General features: G+C 44.9%; 1 protein-coding gene across 5 annotated transcripts in view; it reads right to left on the bottom strand.

The window, feature by feature from the left end:
* The window catches only part of slc25a21 (solute carrier family 25 member 21), a 233,406-nt gene that overhangs the window by 2,541 nt on the left and 211,747 nt on the right, over positions 1-19,118 (bottom strand). For all 5 annotated transcript variants that reach the window (XM_064927715.1, XM_064927713.1, XM_064927714.1 and 2 more), the window contains 4 exons: positions 17,098-17,157; positions 6,898-7,005; positions 6,379-6,543; positions 177-358 (listed from right to left, as the gene is read on the bottom strand). In XM_064927715.1, the coding sequence (XP_064783787.1) occupies positions 177-358; positions 6,379-6,543; positions 6,898-7,005; positions 17,098-17,157 (515 nt within the window). The remainder of the gene's footprint in view (positions 1-176; positions 359-6,378; positions 6,544-6,897; positions 7,006-17,097; positions 17,158-19,118) is intronic.

Here is a 19,118-nt window from a genome sequence, read left to right on the forward strand (position 1 = left end):
CAGCAGCATCAGCCCCCCCCTAGGCCCCAGACAATACTCTAGTCGACCCAACAACACCTAGGAACCACATCAAGAGGTTCAGATGTCTTGGCGTAATGGCTAAGGGGTTGAGTCGCTGGACCCGGGTTAGAGTCCAGGCTGAGGCAACTCCCCGGACTTCAGCGCTCCATACGTACCCCTCCTCCCGGTAGACCAGGCCCATGGTCTGGAAGCAGGTCCGGTACTTGATCTCTCCCGGTATGGGCTGGGGAGCCTGGATGCGGCTTTTGGCCACGTCGAAGGGAATGTTGACACAGGAAGAGATGGTTCCGGAGGCCAGGCCAATAGCAAACTTCCTCAGGAACTCCAGGGTTGGGTCCTGACAGGGGAAAAGGGAGAGACAGGGACAAAGAAGAGAGACAGAGAAGAACAAGAGATGGGAGAGAGATAGAGATGTTCACTAAAGAGACAGAGTTCTGTGCTGCAGCAGTATCCATGGATGTTCCTCTCGCATTGATCTGCCTGGACATCTTTTTCTATTTTATAATCTGCCTGCTCCAGGTCCTTGTTCAATATGAAAGAAAGAGATAGTGATATCTACAGTTGAAGTCGGAAGTTTACATACACTTAGGTTGGTGTCATTAAAACTTGTTTTTCAACCACTCCGAAAATGTCTTTGAAACAAATTATAGTTTTGGCAAGTCAGTTAGGACATCTACTTTGTCCATGACACAAGTCATTTTTCCAGCAATTGTTTACAGACAGATTATTTCACTTAATTCAAATATAATTCACTGTATCACAATTCCAGTGGGTCAGAAGTTTACATACACTAAATTGACTGTGCCTTTAAACAGATTGGAAAATTCCAGAAAATTATGTCATGGCTTTAGAAGCTTCTGTTAGGCTAATTGACATCATTTGAGTCAATTGGAGGTGTCCCTGTGGATGTATTTCAAGGCCTACCTTCAAACTCAGTGCCTCTTTGCTTGACATCATGGGAAATCAAAAGAAATCAGCCAAGACCTCAGAAAAACAATTGTAGACCTCCACAAGTCTGGTTCATCCTCGGGAGCAAATTCCAAACGCCTGAAGGTACCACGTTCATCTGTACAAACAATAGTACGCAAGTATAAACACCATGGGACCACGCAGCCGTCATACCACTCAGGAAGGAGACGCGTTCTGTCTCCTAGAGTTAAACGTACTTTGGTGCGAAAAGTGCAAATCAATCCCAGAAGAACAGCAAAGGACCTTGTGAAGATGCTTGAGGAAACGGGTACAAAGGTATCTATATCCACAGTAAAACGAGTCCTATATCGACATAACCTGAAAGGTCGCTCAGCAAGGAAGAAACAACTGCTCCAAAACCACCATAAAAAAGCCAGACTACAGTTTGCAACTGCACATGGGGACAAAAATCATATTTTTTGGAGAATTGTCCTCTGGTCTTATGAAACAAAAATATAACTGTTTGGCCATCATGACCATCGTTATGTTTGGAGGAAAAAGGGGGATGCTTGCAAGCTGAAGAACACCATCCCAACTTTGCTGCAGGGGGGACTGGTGCACTTGACAAAATAGATGGCATCATAGGGCCTAAGGCTGTGATAAGGCTGTGACACCAGAGACTCTGGGTTCGAGCCCAGGCTCTGTCGCAGCCGGCCGCGACTGGGAGGTCCATGGGGCGACTCACAATTGACCTAAATTCGTCCGGATTAGGGAGGGTTTGGCCAGTAGGGATATCCTTGTCTCATCGCGCACTAGCGACTCTAGGCTAGGTGTATGGTGTTTCCTCAGACACAATATAATATGCGGCTGGCTTCCGGGTTGGATGCGCACTGTGTTAAGAAGCAGTGCGGCTTGGTTGGGTTGTGTTTTGGAGGCATGGCTCTCGACCTTCGTCTCTCCCGAGCCCGTACGGGAGTTGTAGCGATGAGACAGGATAGTAACCACTAACAATTGGATACCACGAAATTGGGGAGAAAAAGGGGGTAAACATTTAAAACAATGAATCATGAGGCAAGAAAATTATGTGGATATATTGAAGCAAATGTCGCAAATGGGTATTCCAAATGGACAATGACAAGGTATTGGAGTGGCCATCACAAAGCCCTGACCTCAATCCTGTATAAAATTTGTGGGCAGAACTGAAAAAGCGTGTGCGAGCAAGGAGGCCTACAAACCTGACTCAGTTACACCAGCTCTGTCAGGAGGAATGGGACAAAATTCCCCAAACTTATTCTGGGAAGCTTGTATTAGGCTACCAGAAAGCGTTTGACCCGAGTTAAACAATTTAAAGGCAATGCTACCAAATACTAATTGAGGGTATGTAAACTTCTGTGATGAAATAAATAAAAGCTGACATAAATCATTCTCACTATTATTCTGACATTTCACATTCTTAAAATAAAGTGATGATCCTAACTGACCCAAGACAGGGAATTTTTACTTGGATTAAATGTCAGGAATTGTGAAGAACTGAGTTTAAATGTATTTTGCGAAGTTGTATGTAAACTTCGGACTTCAACTGTATATATCTTGATGGTGTAGTGATGAAATCCAACCCAACCCAACAGGATAGACGTAAGGACAATGTGTGCGTGTGGGGGGTAGAGAGAGAGCAATGACTCTGACTCATGCATATGATTGCAAAGCAAAGCTGGCAAGAAAACCCTGATCATTTTATGGTAGCAAGGGGGAAAATTAGTGCTTCCTGACTGCAGTTTCCACTTCTCTGATTGGCTGAAGCACATGTCTGTTTGTGCGCTAGAGAGAGAGAGGATTTATAAACAGGGTTCATGCAGGCAGACTGGCGGAGGCATATGGGGACAATTTAGTCTAATTGGGCATTGACTCTCTCTGCAGCACAGGGGTATTACTGTGTGTGTGTGTGTGTGTGTGTGTGTTTGTGTGTGTGTGTGTGTTTGTGTGTGTATATTACTGTACCAAAGAGAGAGAGAGAGAAGACCCGGTCGGCCCAGGGAACTCTGAAGGTTAATTGGTCAGGATATTTTTTTTTAACAAATGACAGAAGCCTATAGAAAGGCAGATCCTGGACAAGCCTGTATCTTGTCAAAGATCTGGACACTGAGTGCTGCTGAGTTAAATAACTTTTTTTTAAGTAGAATGTGTATTACGGAACTGCTTGAAGTGGAATAAAAATTTCCGGTACTCATTTTAGTTTTACAGTACCGGTACTCATTTTAGTTTACAGTACCGGTACTCATAAAAGAGTTGGGGTACTCAACCCAGAGGTTACATTTGAGTTACTGAGGAGGTTACATTTTAGTCTGGCCTCTGAACACCAACATGTACTTACAATAAGCACCAACTCAGACATTCACTTCTGACGGCACTGTGTTAGGAACAGCCCGTTCAAATGCACATGAACGTGGCACAGTGAATTTGACTGCCGACACGACTGAGTTGCGATGTTCATTGCTCACCCTGCTAACAAAAGCATTTGAAGGGGTTCAATAATCAGCCCAGCCCGTCTCTGCTGGAGCAAGTTATATCTATCCTGTACCTATACAATGGGCTGAGCTTCACCTAAAACAGGCTCAACTCCAGCCAAGCCTGCAGGTAGGTATAATGCATTATGATGCAGTTATAATGCATAGTTAGACTTATATGACCCCCCTTTTCCATCTCACAATGATTCCGTCTAAATACCAGCCATTCTGAGTCAGTAGAAAAATTCCTGAATAGAGAGATATGACTGGTTTTCCCCAAAGGATCACTCTCTGAAGCTAAGATAACCAAGCCTAAGAAGTGGTCATTTTCCCTCTATTGACCACTTTAATACAGTTCACGCATGATAATAACTATCCAGAAGCGCCATCCATAAATGCCAGAATCATGCAGACCAGGGGTGAATTCACCCAATAAAAAAATCTTCAGTCAAAACGGCTTCCACATCTACCCCACTGTAGAACTAACTTCCTCCTGAAACAATAATACACGGTCTGCTTTCAATTAGTCCATGGAAGTTAATCTAGGATGCATCGCAAATGGCATCCCACTCCAGATGTAGTGCACTACTTTTGACCAGGGCCCATAGGGCACAATATCTGGAGTAGGGTGACATTTGAGACGCAGACCTAATGCTGTCTCCAGTTTCTACACGGTGAACAGGCTGGCGTATGGTAACGTTTCCATTCAACAAAATGTACTTTTGTTTGAGAATCAGGCCCTCCATGCCGGATGTGTAACGTGAACCTCTGAGGATGTTGTAGAGAGCAAACAGACGAGCTATTAGCGGCCCTCTACCCAACTCCTCTCTGATTTTCCTTCCTCTCAGTTGACTCACTGACTAACCAATCCAACTGTCGTACCTAGAGCATGGCTAACCAATCCAACTGTAGTACCTAGAGCATGGCTAACCAATCCAACTGTAGTACCTAGAGCATGGCTAACCAATCCAACTGTAGTACTTAGAGCATGGCTAACCAATCCAACTGTAGTACCTAGAGCATGGCTAACCAATCCAACTGTAGTACCTAGAGCATGGCTAACCAATCCAACTGTAGTACCTAGAGCATGGCTAACCAATCCAACTGTAGTACCTAGAGCATGGCTAACCAATCCAACTGTAGTACTTAGAGCATGGCTAACCAATCCAACTGTAGTGCCTAGAGCATGGCTAACCAATCCAACTGTAGTGCCTAGAGCATGGCTAACCAATCCAACTGTAGTGCCTAGAGCATGGCTAACCAATCCAACTGTAGTACTTAGAGCATGGCTAACCAATCCAACTGTCGTATCTAGAGCATGGCTAACCAATCCAACTGTCGTACCTAGAGCATGGCTAACCAATCCAACTGTAGTACTTAGAGCATGGCTAACCAATCCAACTGTAGTACTTAGAGCATGGCTAGCCAATCCAACTGTAGTACCTAGAGCATGGCTAACCAATCCAACTGTAGTACCTAGAGCATGGCTAACCAATCCAACTGTAGTACTTAGAGCATGGCTAACCAATCCAACTGTAGTACTTAGACCATGGCTAACCAATCCAACTGTAGTACATAGAGCATGGCTAACCAATCCAACTGTAGTACATAGAGCATGGCTAACCAATCCAACTGTAGTACTTAGAGCATGGCTAACCAATCCAACTGTAGTACATAGAGCATGGCTAACCAATCCAACTGTAGTACCTAGAGCATGGCTAACCAATCCAACTGTCGTACCTAGAGCATGGCTAACCAATCCAACTGTAGTACTTAGAGCATGGCTAACCAATCCAATTGTAGTACCTAGAGCATGGCTAACCAATCCAACTGTAGTACATAGAGCATGGCTAACCAATCCAACTGTATTACCTAGAGCATGACTAACCAATCCAACTGCCGTACCTAGAGCATGGCTAACCAATCCAACTGTAGTACCTAGACCATGGCTAACCAATCCAACTGTAGTACCTAGAGCATGGCTAACCAATCCAACTGTAGAACATAGAGCATGGCTAACCAATCCAACTGTAGTACTTAGAGCATGGCTAACCAATCCAATTGTAGTACCTAGAGCATGGCTAACCAATCCAACTGTAGTACATAGAGCATGGCTAACCAATCCAACTGTAGTACCTAGAGCATGGCTAACCAATCCAACTGTAGTACCTAGAGCATGACTAACCAATCCAATTGTGGTACCTAGAGCATGGCTAACCAATCCAACTGTCGTACCTAGAGCATGGCTAACCAATCCAACTGTAGTACTTAGAGCATGGCTAACCAATCCAATTGTAGTACCTAGAGCATGGCTAACCAATCCAACTGTAGTACCTAGAGCATGGCTAACCAATCCAACTGTAGTACCTAGAGCATGACTAACCAATCCAATTGTAGTACCTAGAGCATGGCTAACCAATCCAACTGTAGTACCTAGAGCATGGCTAACCAATCCAACTGTAGTACCTAGAGCATGACTAACCAATCCAACTGTAGTACCTAGAGCATGGCTAACCAATCCAACTGTAGTACCTAGAGCATGGCTAACCAATCCAACTGTAGTACCTAGAGCATGGCTAACCAATCCAACTGCCATACAATTGGTATTTTCACAGGCTGAGAGCCACTTATCCAGTATATTAGACTGAGAGGCTGTTTGAAAGGCTCTCAAAGTGATTAATAGGCCTGGCTTTGTCTATGGACAGGACATGGTGGCTGGGAAGTTTAGTTTAGGAATATATAGTCTATGACCTACAATACAACTTAACACACAAAAAAAACTGTACACATACAGTTTCATCTAACTTAATTAATGTAACGGAAAGTCAAAAGTCCTTGGTCTGTTTGGTGTAAAAACAGAAAGCCTATGGAAAAAACAACAACAGAGATACAGGCCAGGACAGCAACAACACAGACAGGCACATTCAATCTAATCTCCCGATACCTGGCTGGCAGGAATGGCGTCCTTGACGTTGAAGTAGAATCCAAAGTAGATCATGTTAAAGACGCCGTGGCGCCCCAGGGTCGACGTTAACCCTTTATTCAGCCCTCGCAGGCCAAAGCCGTCTGCGTTGATGATGTTCCGTGCTTGGGCAAACGTGGAGGGCTGCTGTATCGGGGCAAGGTCAGGAAGAGAAGAAAAGAGCACAATGTCAATGACAGAGAATAGAATAGTTCCACTTTATGAGAGTAAAATAAACAGTTAAAGAAAACGACCTGCATGCCGTATGGGAGCACGTGTCAATGACTGAGAATAGCAAAGATCCACTATAAGGGCGGAATCCTTAACTCGAGTATCGCAAAACCATGCATCGGTGTCAATGGTTACTGTCAAGATAAACATCAACGGTAAAGGGCAAGTTAAGCATGCAGATCTCAAGTTAGGATCCGGGCCATCGTAAGTGACAACAGTGAGATATTGCAGTGCATTAAGTTCCTATTAAACAGTGCTTTTGAATCTCACCACTTGGAAAGAATCTCTGTTGGCCTGCAGGCCGACTTTGACCACTTCAAATGGGTTGACCACCAATGCCTCGGTCAGGCCTGACCCTAGACCTGCTACTGACAGAGCCTGGGGAGAGAGGAAGGCAGGGGCAAAGCAGGAGAGAAAGCGGGAGATGGTTAAAGAGGGACACGTACGGGAGTGAAATACAAGATTGAAGTTCCACATCAACAGGGAGGAAAAAGGACAGAGGGAAGAGAGAAACAGAGAAGGGCAGGTAGCCACAGGGAAAGGTACAGGGCGTATTTGTTTATAAGGTGTACATACATAAGATATATAGTATAAGATGGATTATATGGGTTTACATTGTGAGCATAGTAGTGTGTTTAAGACAACAGCACAACTCAAAGCTTCATATGGCTTGGACAGAAACTAGTCTCTCTCACACACGGACATAGGACATCAGTCATGCTGTGACAGCCATTGTTACATGTCTACAAATGTAAAGAGCTAACAAAGCGATGGATAGAGGGAGCACAGGGAGAGAAGGGGCTGAATGAAAGAGCGAGTGAGAGAAAGGAGATGTCATAGACGGATGAGGAGGACGCAAAGGCGGATCTGTTCTTGCAAGAGAACTGTTGGACGGGTGGAAGAGTATAGGGGTGAAGCGACAGATTCTCCAGAAAGGTTAAACAGTCCAATCGAATGGACATTTAGCATGAAGTACTTTGGTGTGTGTTTGACGTACAGTGAAGGGTGGTCAATGTGTGTCGAGCCTGTGTGAGGGGGAAAAGACCAGCGCATGACGTGTGTGTGTTTGTATGCATGCATCATATCAACGTTTCTTGGCCACCGACACATATTTGCATGTGTAACGGCAGGCGCAGAAATGCTCATGTTACCAACAGGGCAGTAGAATGTCTCGCAAATACAAAACAAATAACTTTCAATACAAATCTTCTAAAAAAAAATCTAAACAAGAATCAAGAAATAACAATACAAGTAGATATACAGTGCCTTCAGAAAGTATTCACACCCTTGACTTATTCAACATTTCGTTGTATTACTGCCTGGATTTTAAATGGATTACATTTAGATTGTTGGTGACTGGCACACACACAATACCCAATAATGTGAAAGTGGCATATTTTTATTTTGTACAAATGAATAAAAAATGAAAAGATGAAATGTCTTGAGTCAATAAGTTTTTAACCCCTTAGTTATGGCAAGTCTAAATAAGTTCAGGAGTAAAGCTTTGCTTAACAAGTCACATAATACGCTGCATGGACTTACTCTGTGTGCAGTAATAGTGTTTCACATTCTTTTGTAATGACTATCTCATCTCTGTACCCAGTGGCGGATTTAGGTATAGGCGACATGGGCGGCACGGGGCACCTGCACCAAAAATGTTGGAATGGTGACATTTGCACGATCGGTTTTCTATCGCTCATTTGAACGCCACGTCAATGATATGATGTCACCGTGTGGGACTGTGGGTCAATTAACCTTGTCGGAGTGGGCGCCCTGATTCTAGTTTGTGAGCTAGGCAGGCTACTGCCTGGGAAGGTCTCCCACTCAGAAGTACAAGATGAGGAGGGGGGCGGGGGTAGGTTGACCTCAGGTCTCCCCACTGGAAGCCCGAGGTAGGGGGAGCGGGGGAATCTATCAAATAGCGTACCTCTAACTCTGTACAGTACTAATGCAATTAGTAAAATCAGTCACACTACGAAATGCTACCAAATAAACCACAATTCATTCATAATACTGTGAATATATAGTTTCACACACATGTTGTTGTATTTTTTCTGGTTTGTGTGGAATCGTTGATAATAATATAAAACCAGTCTCCACACCACCAAGGTTAATTGGTTTAGTCTTGACTCTTAGTTGACAGTGTTGGGGGATGGGTAATGTATTGATGCTAGATGGCCAAATCAACACAAATTTGTTTCTATTTGTCCTTGTTACTTCTTTTTGATATTTATGAGTCTTATTTTTGTATATATTTTTATATTTATATAGTTTTAGCTAGAACCGCCACACTCTGTACCCCACACATACAGATAATTGTAAGGTCTCTCAGTCAAGCAGTGAATTTCAAACACAGATTCAATCACAAAGACCAGGGAGGTTTTCAAATGCCTCGCAACGAAGGGCACCTATTGGTAGATGGGTAAAAAAACAAAACAGACATGGAATATTCCTTTGAGCATGGTAAAGTTCTTTAATTACACTTTGCATGGTGTATTAATACACCCAGTCACTACAAAGATACAGGTGTCCTTCCTAACTCAGTTGTCGGAGAGGAAGGAAACCGCTCAGGGATTTCACCATGAGGCCAATGGAGACTTTAAAACAGTTACAGAGTTTAATGGCTGTGATAGGACAAAACTGAGGATAGATCAACAACAGTATAGTTATTCCAAAATACAAACCTAATCGACAGAGTGAAAAGAAGGAAGCCTGTACAGAATAAAAATATTCCAAAACATGCATCTTGTTTGCAACAAGGCACTGATGAAATATTGTAAAAAATGTTGCAAGCAATTCAATTTTTGTCTTGATGTCACACCCTGGTCTTAGTATGTTGTGTTTTCTTTATTTATTTGGTCAGGCCAGGGTGTGACATGGGTTTTGGTATGTGGTGTGTTTTGTCTTGGGGTTTTTCATAGGTATTGGGATTGTAGCTTAGTGGGGTTTTCTAGCATAGTCTATGGCTGTCTGAAGTGGTTCTCAATCAGAGGCAGGTGTTTATCGTTGTCTCTGATTGGGAACCATTTTTAGGCAGCCATATTCTTTGACTGTTTCGTGGGTGATTGTTCCTGTTCTTGTGTTAGTTTGCACCAGTTTAGTCCGTTTCGGTTTTCATGTTACGTTTCTTGTTTTGTAGTGTTTGTGTTTATTTGTTTTATTAAACATGAATCTAAATAGCCACGCCGCATTTTGGTCCGACTCTCCTTCACATGAAGAAAACCTTTACAGAATCACCCACCACAACAGGACCAAGCGGCGTGGTGAAGAGCAGCAGCAGCAACAGAGGCAGCAGCAGGAGAAGCAGCAGCAGCAGCAGCAGCAGTGGGAGAGGCTGCATTATTTGGAAGACTGGACATGGGACGATGTATTGGATGGCAAGGGTTGCTACACATGGGAGGAGATCCTGGCGGGAAAGGATCGCCTTCCATGGGAACACGTGGAGGCAGCGAGGAGAGCAGAGGCAGTCGGAGAGAGGAGCCGGTGATATGAGGGAACCCGTTTGGCAAGGAAGCCCGGGAGTCAGCCCCAAAAATTTATTGGGGGAGGCTCACAGGGAGTATGGCGACGTCAGGTAGGAGACCTACGCCAACTTCCTGTGCTTACCGGGGGGCTAGAGAGACCGGGCAGGCACCGTGTTATGCTGTGGTGCGCACGGTGTCTCCAGTGCGGGTGCATAGCCCGGTGCGGTACATACCAGCTCCTCGTATCGGCCGGGCTAGAGTGGGCATCGAGCCAGGTAAGGTTGGGCAGGCTCGGTGCTCAAGAGCTCCAGTGTGCCTGCACGGTCCGGTCTACCGAGTACCACCTCCACGCACCAGCCCTCCGGTGGCAGTTCCCCGCACCAGGCTTCCTGTGCGTGTCCTCGGCCCAGTACCACCAGTGCCAGCACCACGCATCAGGCCTACAGTGCGCCTCGCCTCTCCAGCACTGCCAGAGCCTTCCTCCTCTACAGCGCTGCCGGAGTCTCCCGCCTGTTCAGCGCAGCCAGAGCCTTCCTCCTCTCCAGCGCTGTCGGAGTCTCCCACCTGTTTAGCGCTGCCAGAGCCTTCCGTCTCTATAGCGCTGCCGGAGTCTCCCGCCTGTTCAGCGCTGCCAGTCTGCAAGGAGCTGCCAGTCTACAAGGAGCTGCCAGTCTGCAAGGAGCCGCCAGAGCTGCCAGTCTGCAAGAAGCCGCCAGATCTGCCAGTCTGCATGGAGCAGCCAGAGCCGTCAGTCAGCATGGAGCAGCCAGAGCCGTCAGTCTGCCAGGATCCGCCAGTCAGCCAGGATCTTCCAGATCCGCCAGTCAGCCAGGATCCGCCAGTCAGCCAGACTCTTCCAGATCCGCCAGGATCTTCCAGATCCGCCAGTCAGCCAGGATCCGCCAGTCAGCCAGACTCTTCCAGATCCGCCAGTCAGCCAGGATCTTCCAGATCCGCCAGTCAGCCAGGATCCGCCAGTCAGCCAGACTCTTCCAGATCCGCCAGTCAGCCAGGATCTGCCAGAACCGCCAGCCAGCCAGGATCTGCCAGAGCCAACTACCTGCCTGAGCTTCCTCTCAGTGCAGAGCTTCCTCTCAGTGCAGAACTTCCTCTCAGTGCAGAGCTTCCTCTCAGTGCAGAGCTTCCTCTCAGTGCAGAGCTTCCTCTCAGTGCAGAGCTTCCTCTCAGTGCAGAGCTTCCTCTCAGTCCCGAGCTACCCCTCACTCCCGAGCTACCCCTCAGTCCCGAGCTACCCCCCAGTCCCGAGCTGCCCCTCAGTCCGAGCTGCCCTTCAGTCCAGTGGGGCACTTGGTGAGGGCTACTAGGCCAAGGTCGGCGGCGAGGGTCACCTATCTAAGGACGCGAGGAAAATGGACTAAGACTTTGTTGGAGTGGGGTCCACGTCCCGCGCCGGAGCCGCCATCGTGGACAGACGCCCACCGGGACCCTCCCCGATGGGTTTTGGTGTGCAGCCGGGAGTCCGCACCTTGGGGGGGGGGGGGTGGTTCTGTCACGCCCTGGTCTTAGTATTTTGTGTTTTCTTTATTTATTTGGTCAGGCCAGGGTGTGACATGGGTTTTGGTATGTGGTGTGTTTTGTCTTGGGGTTTTTCATAGGTAGTGGGATTGTGGCTTAGTGGGGTTTTCTAGCATAGTCTATGGCTGTCTGAAGTGGTTCTCAATCAGAGGCAGGTGTTTATCGTTGTCTCTGATTGGGAACCATATTTAGGCAGCCATATTCTTTGAGTGTTTCGTGGGTGATTGTTCCTGTTCCTGTGTTAGTTTGCACCAGTTTAGGCTGTTTCGGTTTTCACGTTACATTTCTTGTTTTGTAGTGTTTGTGTTTATTTGTTTTATTAAACATGAATCTAAATAGCCACGTCGCATTTTGGTCTGACTCTCCTTCACATGAAGAAAACCGTTACACTTGAAGACAAAGTGTTATTTTTGCACCAAATCTAATACAAACATTACAGAGTAACACTCTCCATATTTTCAAGCATAATGGTGGCTGCATCATGTTATGGTTATGCTTGTAATCGTTAAGGACTGGTGAGTTTTTCAGGATTAAAAAATACATGGAATGGAGCTAAGCACAGGCAAAATCCTAGAGGAAAACCTGGTTCAGTCCGCTTTCCACCAGACACTGGGAGATTAATTCACCTTCCAGCAGGACAAAAACGTAAAACACAACAGCAAATCTACATTGGAGTTGTGTACCAAGAAGACGGTGAATGTGGCCAAGTTACAGTTTAGACTTAAATCTACTTGAAAATCTATGGCAAGACCTGAAAATGGTTATCTAAGCAATAGTCAACAACCAATTTGACAGAGCTTGACATAAAAAAAAAGAATAATGGGCAAATGTTGCACAATCCAGGTGTTGAAAGCTCTGAGAGACTTACCAAGAAAGAGTCACAGCTGAAATCTTTGCCAAAGGTTATTCTACAAATTATTGACTCAGGGGTGTGAACCTATGTAAATGAGATATTTCTGTATTTAATTTTCAATCAATTTGCTCAAATTTCTTAAACCATGTTTTTACTTTGTCATTATGGGGTATTGTGTGTAGATGGGTAAAAAAATACAATATTTAATACATTTTGAATTCAGGCTGAATTCATACCCCTTGAATAAGTCAAGGGGTATGAATACTTTCTGAAGGCACTGTATTAGAGTGAGCATGTGTGAGAATCAGGAATATAAATACATGGTGTGTATAGACAGTATATAATTTGTTAAGAAAATTGTAAAAAAGTATGTGGACACCTGCTCGTCGAACATCTTATTCCAAAATCATGGGGATTAATATGGAGGTGGTCCCCCCTTTGCTGCTATAACAGGCTCCATTCTTCTGGTAAGGCTTTCCACTAGATGTTGGAACATTGATGCAGGGACTTTCTTTCGTTCAGCCACAAGAGCATTAGTGAGGTCGGGCACTGATGTTGGGCGATTAGGCCTGGCTCGCAGTCGGCGTTCCAATTCCTCCCAAAGGAGTTTAACGGAGTTGAGGGCAGGCCAGTCAAGTTCTTCCACACATCTCAATGTCATGTTGAAACAGGAAAGGGCCTTCTCCAAAGCGTTGCCACAAAGTTGGAAGCACAGAATTGTCCAGAATTTCATTGTATGCTGTAGCATTAAGATGTCCCTTCACTGGAACTAAGGAGCCTAGCCCCAACCATGAAAAACAGCCCCGGACCATTATTCCTCCACCAAAGTTTACAGTTGGGACTATGCATTGGGGTAGGTAGCGTTCTCCTGGCATCCGCCTAACCCAGATTCGTCTGTCGGACTGCCAGATGATGAAGCGTGATTCATCACTCCAGAGAACGCGTTTCCACTGCTCCAGAGTACAATGGCGGCGAGCTTTACACCACTCCAGCCGACGCTTGTCATTTCGCATGGTGATCATAGGCTTGTGTGTGGCTGCTCGGCCATGGAAACCCATTTCATGAAGTTATTGTGCTGATGTGGTGTGGCTGAAATTGCCGAATCCACTAATTTGAAGGGGTGTCCACATACTTGGCCATGTAGTGCATGTACAGTATTAGGTATATTAGGATGAGCTATTGCAAACTGTAGTCTGGCTTTTTTATGGCGGTTCTGGAGCACTGGCTTCTTCCTTGCTGAGCTGCCTTTCAGATTATGTCGATGTAGGACTCGTTTTACTGTGGATATAGATACTTTTGTACCCGTTTCCTCCAGCATCTTTACAAGGTCCTTTGCTGTTGTTCTGGGATTGATTTGCACTTTTCGCACCAAAGTACGTTTATCTGTAGGAGACAGAACGGGTCTCCTTCCTGAGCGGTATGACAGTTGCGTGGTCCCATGGTGTTTATACTTGTGTAATATTGTTTGTACAGATGAACGTGGTACCTTCAGGCGTTCGGAAATTGCTCCCAAGGATGAACCAGACTTGTGGAGGTCTACACCTTTTATTCTGAGGTCTTGGCTGATATCTTTTGATTTTCCATGATGTCAAGCAAAGAGTCCGTGAGTTTGAAGGTGGGCCTTGAAATACATCCACAGGTACACCTCCAATTGACTCAAATTATGTCAATTAGCCTATCAGAAGCTTCTAAAGCCATGACATGTATGTAAACTTTTGACCTACTGGAATTGTGACACAGTGAATTATAAGTGAAATAATTTGTCTGTAAACAATTGGAAAAATGACTTGTGTCATGCACAAAGTAGATGTCCTAACCGACTTGCCTGTGGAGTGGTTGAAAAACAAGTTTTAATGACTCCAAACTAAGTGTATGTAAACTTCCGACTTCAACTAAATATGTAAATGTAAATATTTGTGTTGACTTGTTTCTCCCTCTGTGGTGTTTAACTGTATTACTCTTTTTGAAGCTTATACAGCCTCATTTTTCATTGATTTAGGCAGTAGCGGTGCATGTGTAAAATCACTGGGGAAGCCAAGCCTGAATTTTTTTGACATCCTCTTCTGGAATTTTCCAAGCTGTTTAAAGGCACAGTCAACTTAGTGTATGTAAACTTCTGACCCACTGGAATTATACGTGAAATAATGTGTCATGCACAAAGTAGATGTCCTAACTGACTTGCCAAAACTATAGTTTAACAAGAAATTTGTGGAGTGGTTGAAAAACGAGTTTTCATGACTGCAACCTAAGTGTATGTAAACTTCCGACTTCAACTGCACATACACAGCGAGTAAACAACAGTACATAAACAGAATATGAGGTGACCAGTGTTAAATGACTTTATATAGATGGGGCATTAGTCTCAAGGTGCAGAGCTGAGTACCAGGCAGGAAGCCGGCTACCGATGGCTGTTTAACAGTTTGATGTTCTGGTGATATTAGCTGTTTCTCAGTCTCTCGGTCCTGTACTGTCTCAGTCTACTAGATGATAGTAGAGCGAACTGGCTGGCTGAGGTTCTTAATGATCTCCTTGGCCTTCCTTTGACACCGCATGCTGTAACTGTCTTGGAGGGCAGACAGTGTGCCTCTGGCGATGCGTTGGGCTGACCGCACCAACATCTGGGGGGCCATGCGGTTGAAGGAGGTGCAATCGCCATACCAGGCGGGGATGCAGCCCGACAGAATGCTCTCAATGGTGCATCTGTAGGTGTTTAAGGTCTTTTACATGTTTTTTTTACCTTAATTTAACTAGGTGTGTCAGTTAAGAATAAATTATTATTAACAATGACGACGCTGGGCCAATTGTGCGCCACCCTATGGGACTCCCAATCATAGTCGGTTGTGATACAGCATGCAGAATTTCTTCAGCCGCCTGAGGTTGAAGAGGCACTGTTGTGCATTCTTCACCACGGTGTCAGTATGATGGGACTCTTTCAGGTCCTCAGTGATGTTCACGCCAAGGAACATGAAGCTTTTGACCCTCTCCACTGCGGACATGTCTAGGTGGATGGGGGTGTGCTCCCTCTTCCGTCTCCTGTAGTGAACGATCAGCTCTTTTGTTTTGACGTTGAGGGAGAGGCTATTTTCCGCCAGGGATCTAACCTGTAGGCTGTCTCGTCGTTGTTGGTAATCAGGCCTACCACTATCATGTCGTCAGATGATTGAGTTTGAGCCACGTAGTCGTGGGGGAACAGGGAGTACAGGAGGGGGAAGAGCACACAACCTTGTGGGACCCCCGTGTTGACGATCAGCGTGGCGGAGATGTTGCCTATCCTCACTACCTGGCGTCAGTCCGTTAGTATGTCTAGGACCCAGTTGCACAGAGAGGGGTTCAGACCCAGGGCCCTGAGCTCAGTGACAAGCTTGGAGGCCACTAGAGTATTGAAAGCAGAACTGTACTCGATGAACACCATTCTGACATAGGTATTCCTCTTGTCCAGGTGCAGGTCCAGGTGTGTGTATATGCATGTTTGTTTTTTGCGCGATGTGTGTGTGGTTTGTACGGCATGCGTGTGCGTGCTCTGGGACAGGCGTAATGGGAAAACGTCAGGAACAAGTCTGCAGGTCATTACTCTCCCTCTTGTTTTGTCCTCCTGTCTGTCTGTCTGTCTGTCTGTCTGTCTGTCTGTCTGTCTGTCTGTCTGTCTGTCTGTCTGTCTGTCTGTCTGTCTGTCTGTCTGTCTGTCTGTCAAGTGCCCCTGTACCTGTGTGTGTGTGTTTTGTACGGTATGTGTGTGTTTTGTACTGTATGTGTGTTTGAGCATGTGTGTGTGTCATCCTGTTCAGGGTATGCAGCTGAACAGCCTCAGTGTGATTGATGATGGAGGGAGGAATAGCAGCAATAAGAAGGTAGAGAGGAAGAAGTGGCTGAGTCTGTCCGTCTGTCTGTCTGTCTGTGAGGATGGGTCCTGACCTGGGGCAAGCACACAAACACCCCCCCCATCCCACACACACATCCCTCACCCACCCACCCACTAATTCATTACTAATGACGTTACTTTACAGAACCACACAGTGCCTGAGGGGAGTGTGGGGTTGGTTGTGGGAGGCTTAGAGGGGAGGGTGGGGTTGGTTGTGGGAAGGCTTAGAGAGGAGGGGGAGGTAGGGAGGAGAGGTGGAGGCCGCTTACAGAGACTGAAGGGGGTGGAGGAGGTGGAGAGGAGTGATTGATGGGACAGGTAAAATGTCTCCGTGGTTGGCTATGCAAACACGCTGCGGTAGTTACGCGGTGCCAGATCAGGTACAGCTAGGCTAGTCATTGTGAAGTGTGTACAGGTACGGGTTAGCACAGGTAGGCCATCCATCACACAGAAATCCCACCTGACACACATCCGTCAGCTGAATGGATGCTGGGTGGGGAGGCGGGGTCATTCCTTGTAGAGGTGACTCTGTCTCAGTTACACATCTGACTCACAGAGTCAGCCAGAAGAAAAATCTTAGTCAAGGTAAGAATGTTGACGGTCAGTCAATGGGTGTCCATCTACCGGGGTTTGAGTGATGGGGTTAGATATACTTGGGTGCTTTTGTTTTGTGTGTGGAAAATGTGAAGTGAAAAACCACGGCACATAGTTGTCAGAGTGAGTGTGTGTGTGTGTGTGTGTGTGTTTGGGTAACTTACTAGGCCAGCGGGCAGACCGGTGAGACTCAGCAGCTTCTTGTACTGTTCGAAGGTGAAGAACTACGGAGAGAAGAGATGGAGATAAAGGAGGTGTCCAAGCCAGGAGGAGGAAGTTATAGACAGATTCATTACATAAAGACACACAACGGTCACAAAACTTGCACTTACATGTATGCCCACTGTGATGCACACAGACCGTGCCTTCAGAAAGTATTCATAACCCTTGACCCATAACGATAAAGTGAGAACATTTTTTAAAACATTTTTGCAAACTTATTGAAAATACACCATCTCATTTACATAAGTATTCACACCCCTGAGTCAATACTTTGTAGAAGCACCTTTGGCAGTGATTACAGCTGTGACTCTTTCTGGGTAAGTCTCGAAGAGCTTTCCACACCTGGGTTGTGCAACATTTGCCCATTATTATTTTCAAAATTATCAACAAATTTGTTGTTGATCATTGCTAGTCAACCATTTTCAGGTATTGTCATAGATTTTCAAGTAGATTTAATTAAAAACTGTAACTCGGCCACTCAGCACATTCACCGTCTTATTGGTAAGCAACTCCAGTGTAGATTTGGCCTTGTGTTTTAGGATATTGTCTGAAAAGGTGAATTAATCTCCCAGTGTCTAGTGGAAAGTAGACTGAACCAGGTTTTCCGCTAGGATTTTGCATGTGCTTAGCTCCATTCTGTTTCTTTTTTATCCTGAAAAACTCCCCAGACCTTAATAATTACAAGCATACCCATAACATGATGGAACCACCACTATGCTTGAAAATATGGAGATTGGTACTCAGTAATGTGTCATATTGGATTTGTCCCAAACATAAAACTTTATATATTCAGGACAAGAAGTGAATTGCTTTGCCACATTTTTCAGTATTACTTTAGTGCCTTGTTGCAAACAGGATGCATGTTTTGGAATATTTGTATTCTGTACAGACTTCCTTCTTTTCACTCTGTGAATTAGGTTAGTATTGTGTAGTAACTACAGTTCTCCTATAACAGCCATTAAACTCTAGCTGTTTTAAAGTCACCATTGAGGGGTTTCCTTCCTCTCTGGTAACTGAGTTCAGAAGGACGCTTGTATCTTTGTAGTGACTAGGTGTATTGATACACCATGCAAAGTGTAATTAATAACTTCACCATGCTCAAAGGGATATTCACTGTCTGCTTATCAAATCAAATGTATTTGTCACATACAGCAGGTGTTAATGCGAGTGTAGCGAAATGCTTGTGCTTCTAGTTCTGACCATGCAATAATATCTAACAAGTAATATAACCTAACAATTTCACAACAACTACCTTATACACATAAGTGTAAAGGAATGAATACGAATGTGTACATAAAAATATTTAAATGAGTGATGGTCGAACGGCATAGGCAAGATGCAGTAGATGGTATAGAGTACAGTATATACATATGAGATGAGTAATGTAGGGTGTGAAAACATATAAAACAGCAATGTTTAAAGTGGCTAGTGATCCATTACATCAAGATGGCAAGATGCAGTGGATGGAATAGAGTACAGTACATACATAAGAGATGAGTAATGTAGGGTATGAGAACATTATATAAAGTGGCATTGTTTAAAGTGGCTAGTGATACATTTAATTATTTTATCTTTACTCATCCCTTCTATGCAAGGCATTGTAAAACCTCCCTGGTCTTTGTGGTTGAATCTGTGTTTGAAATTCACTGCTCGACTGAGGGGCCTTACAGATAATTGTATGTTTGGGGTACAGAGATGAGGTAGTCATTCAAACATCACGTTAAACACTATTACTGCACACAGAGTCTATGCAACTTGTTATGGGACTTGTTCAACAAATCTTTACTCCTGAACGTATTTCGGCTTTAGCAAAGGGTTTGGATACTTATTGACTCAAGACATTTCAGCTTTTCATTTTCTATTCATTTGTAAAACATTTTTTGAAAAACACAATTCCACTTTGACATGATGGGGTATTTTGTGTAAGTAAGCTAGTGACAAAAAAATAATAATCTCAATTTAA

The sequence above is a fragment of the Oncorhynchus masou genome, chromosome 21 (assembly GCF_036934945.1).
Source record: "Oncorhynchus masou masou isolate Uvic2021 chromosome 21, UVic_Omas_1.1, whole genome shotgun sequence".
In the NCBI taxonomy this organism is placed as follows: Eukaryota; Metazoa; Chordata; class Actinopteri; order Salmoniformes; family Salmonidae; genus Oncorhynchus; species Oncorhynchus masou.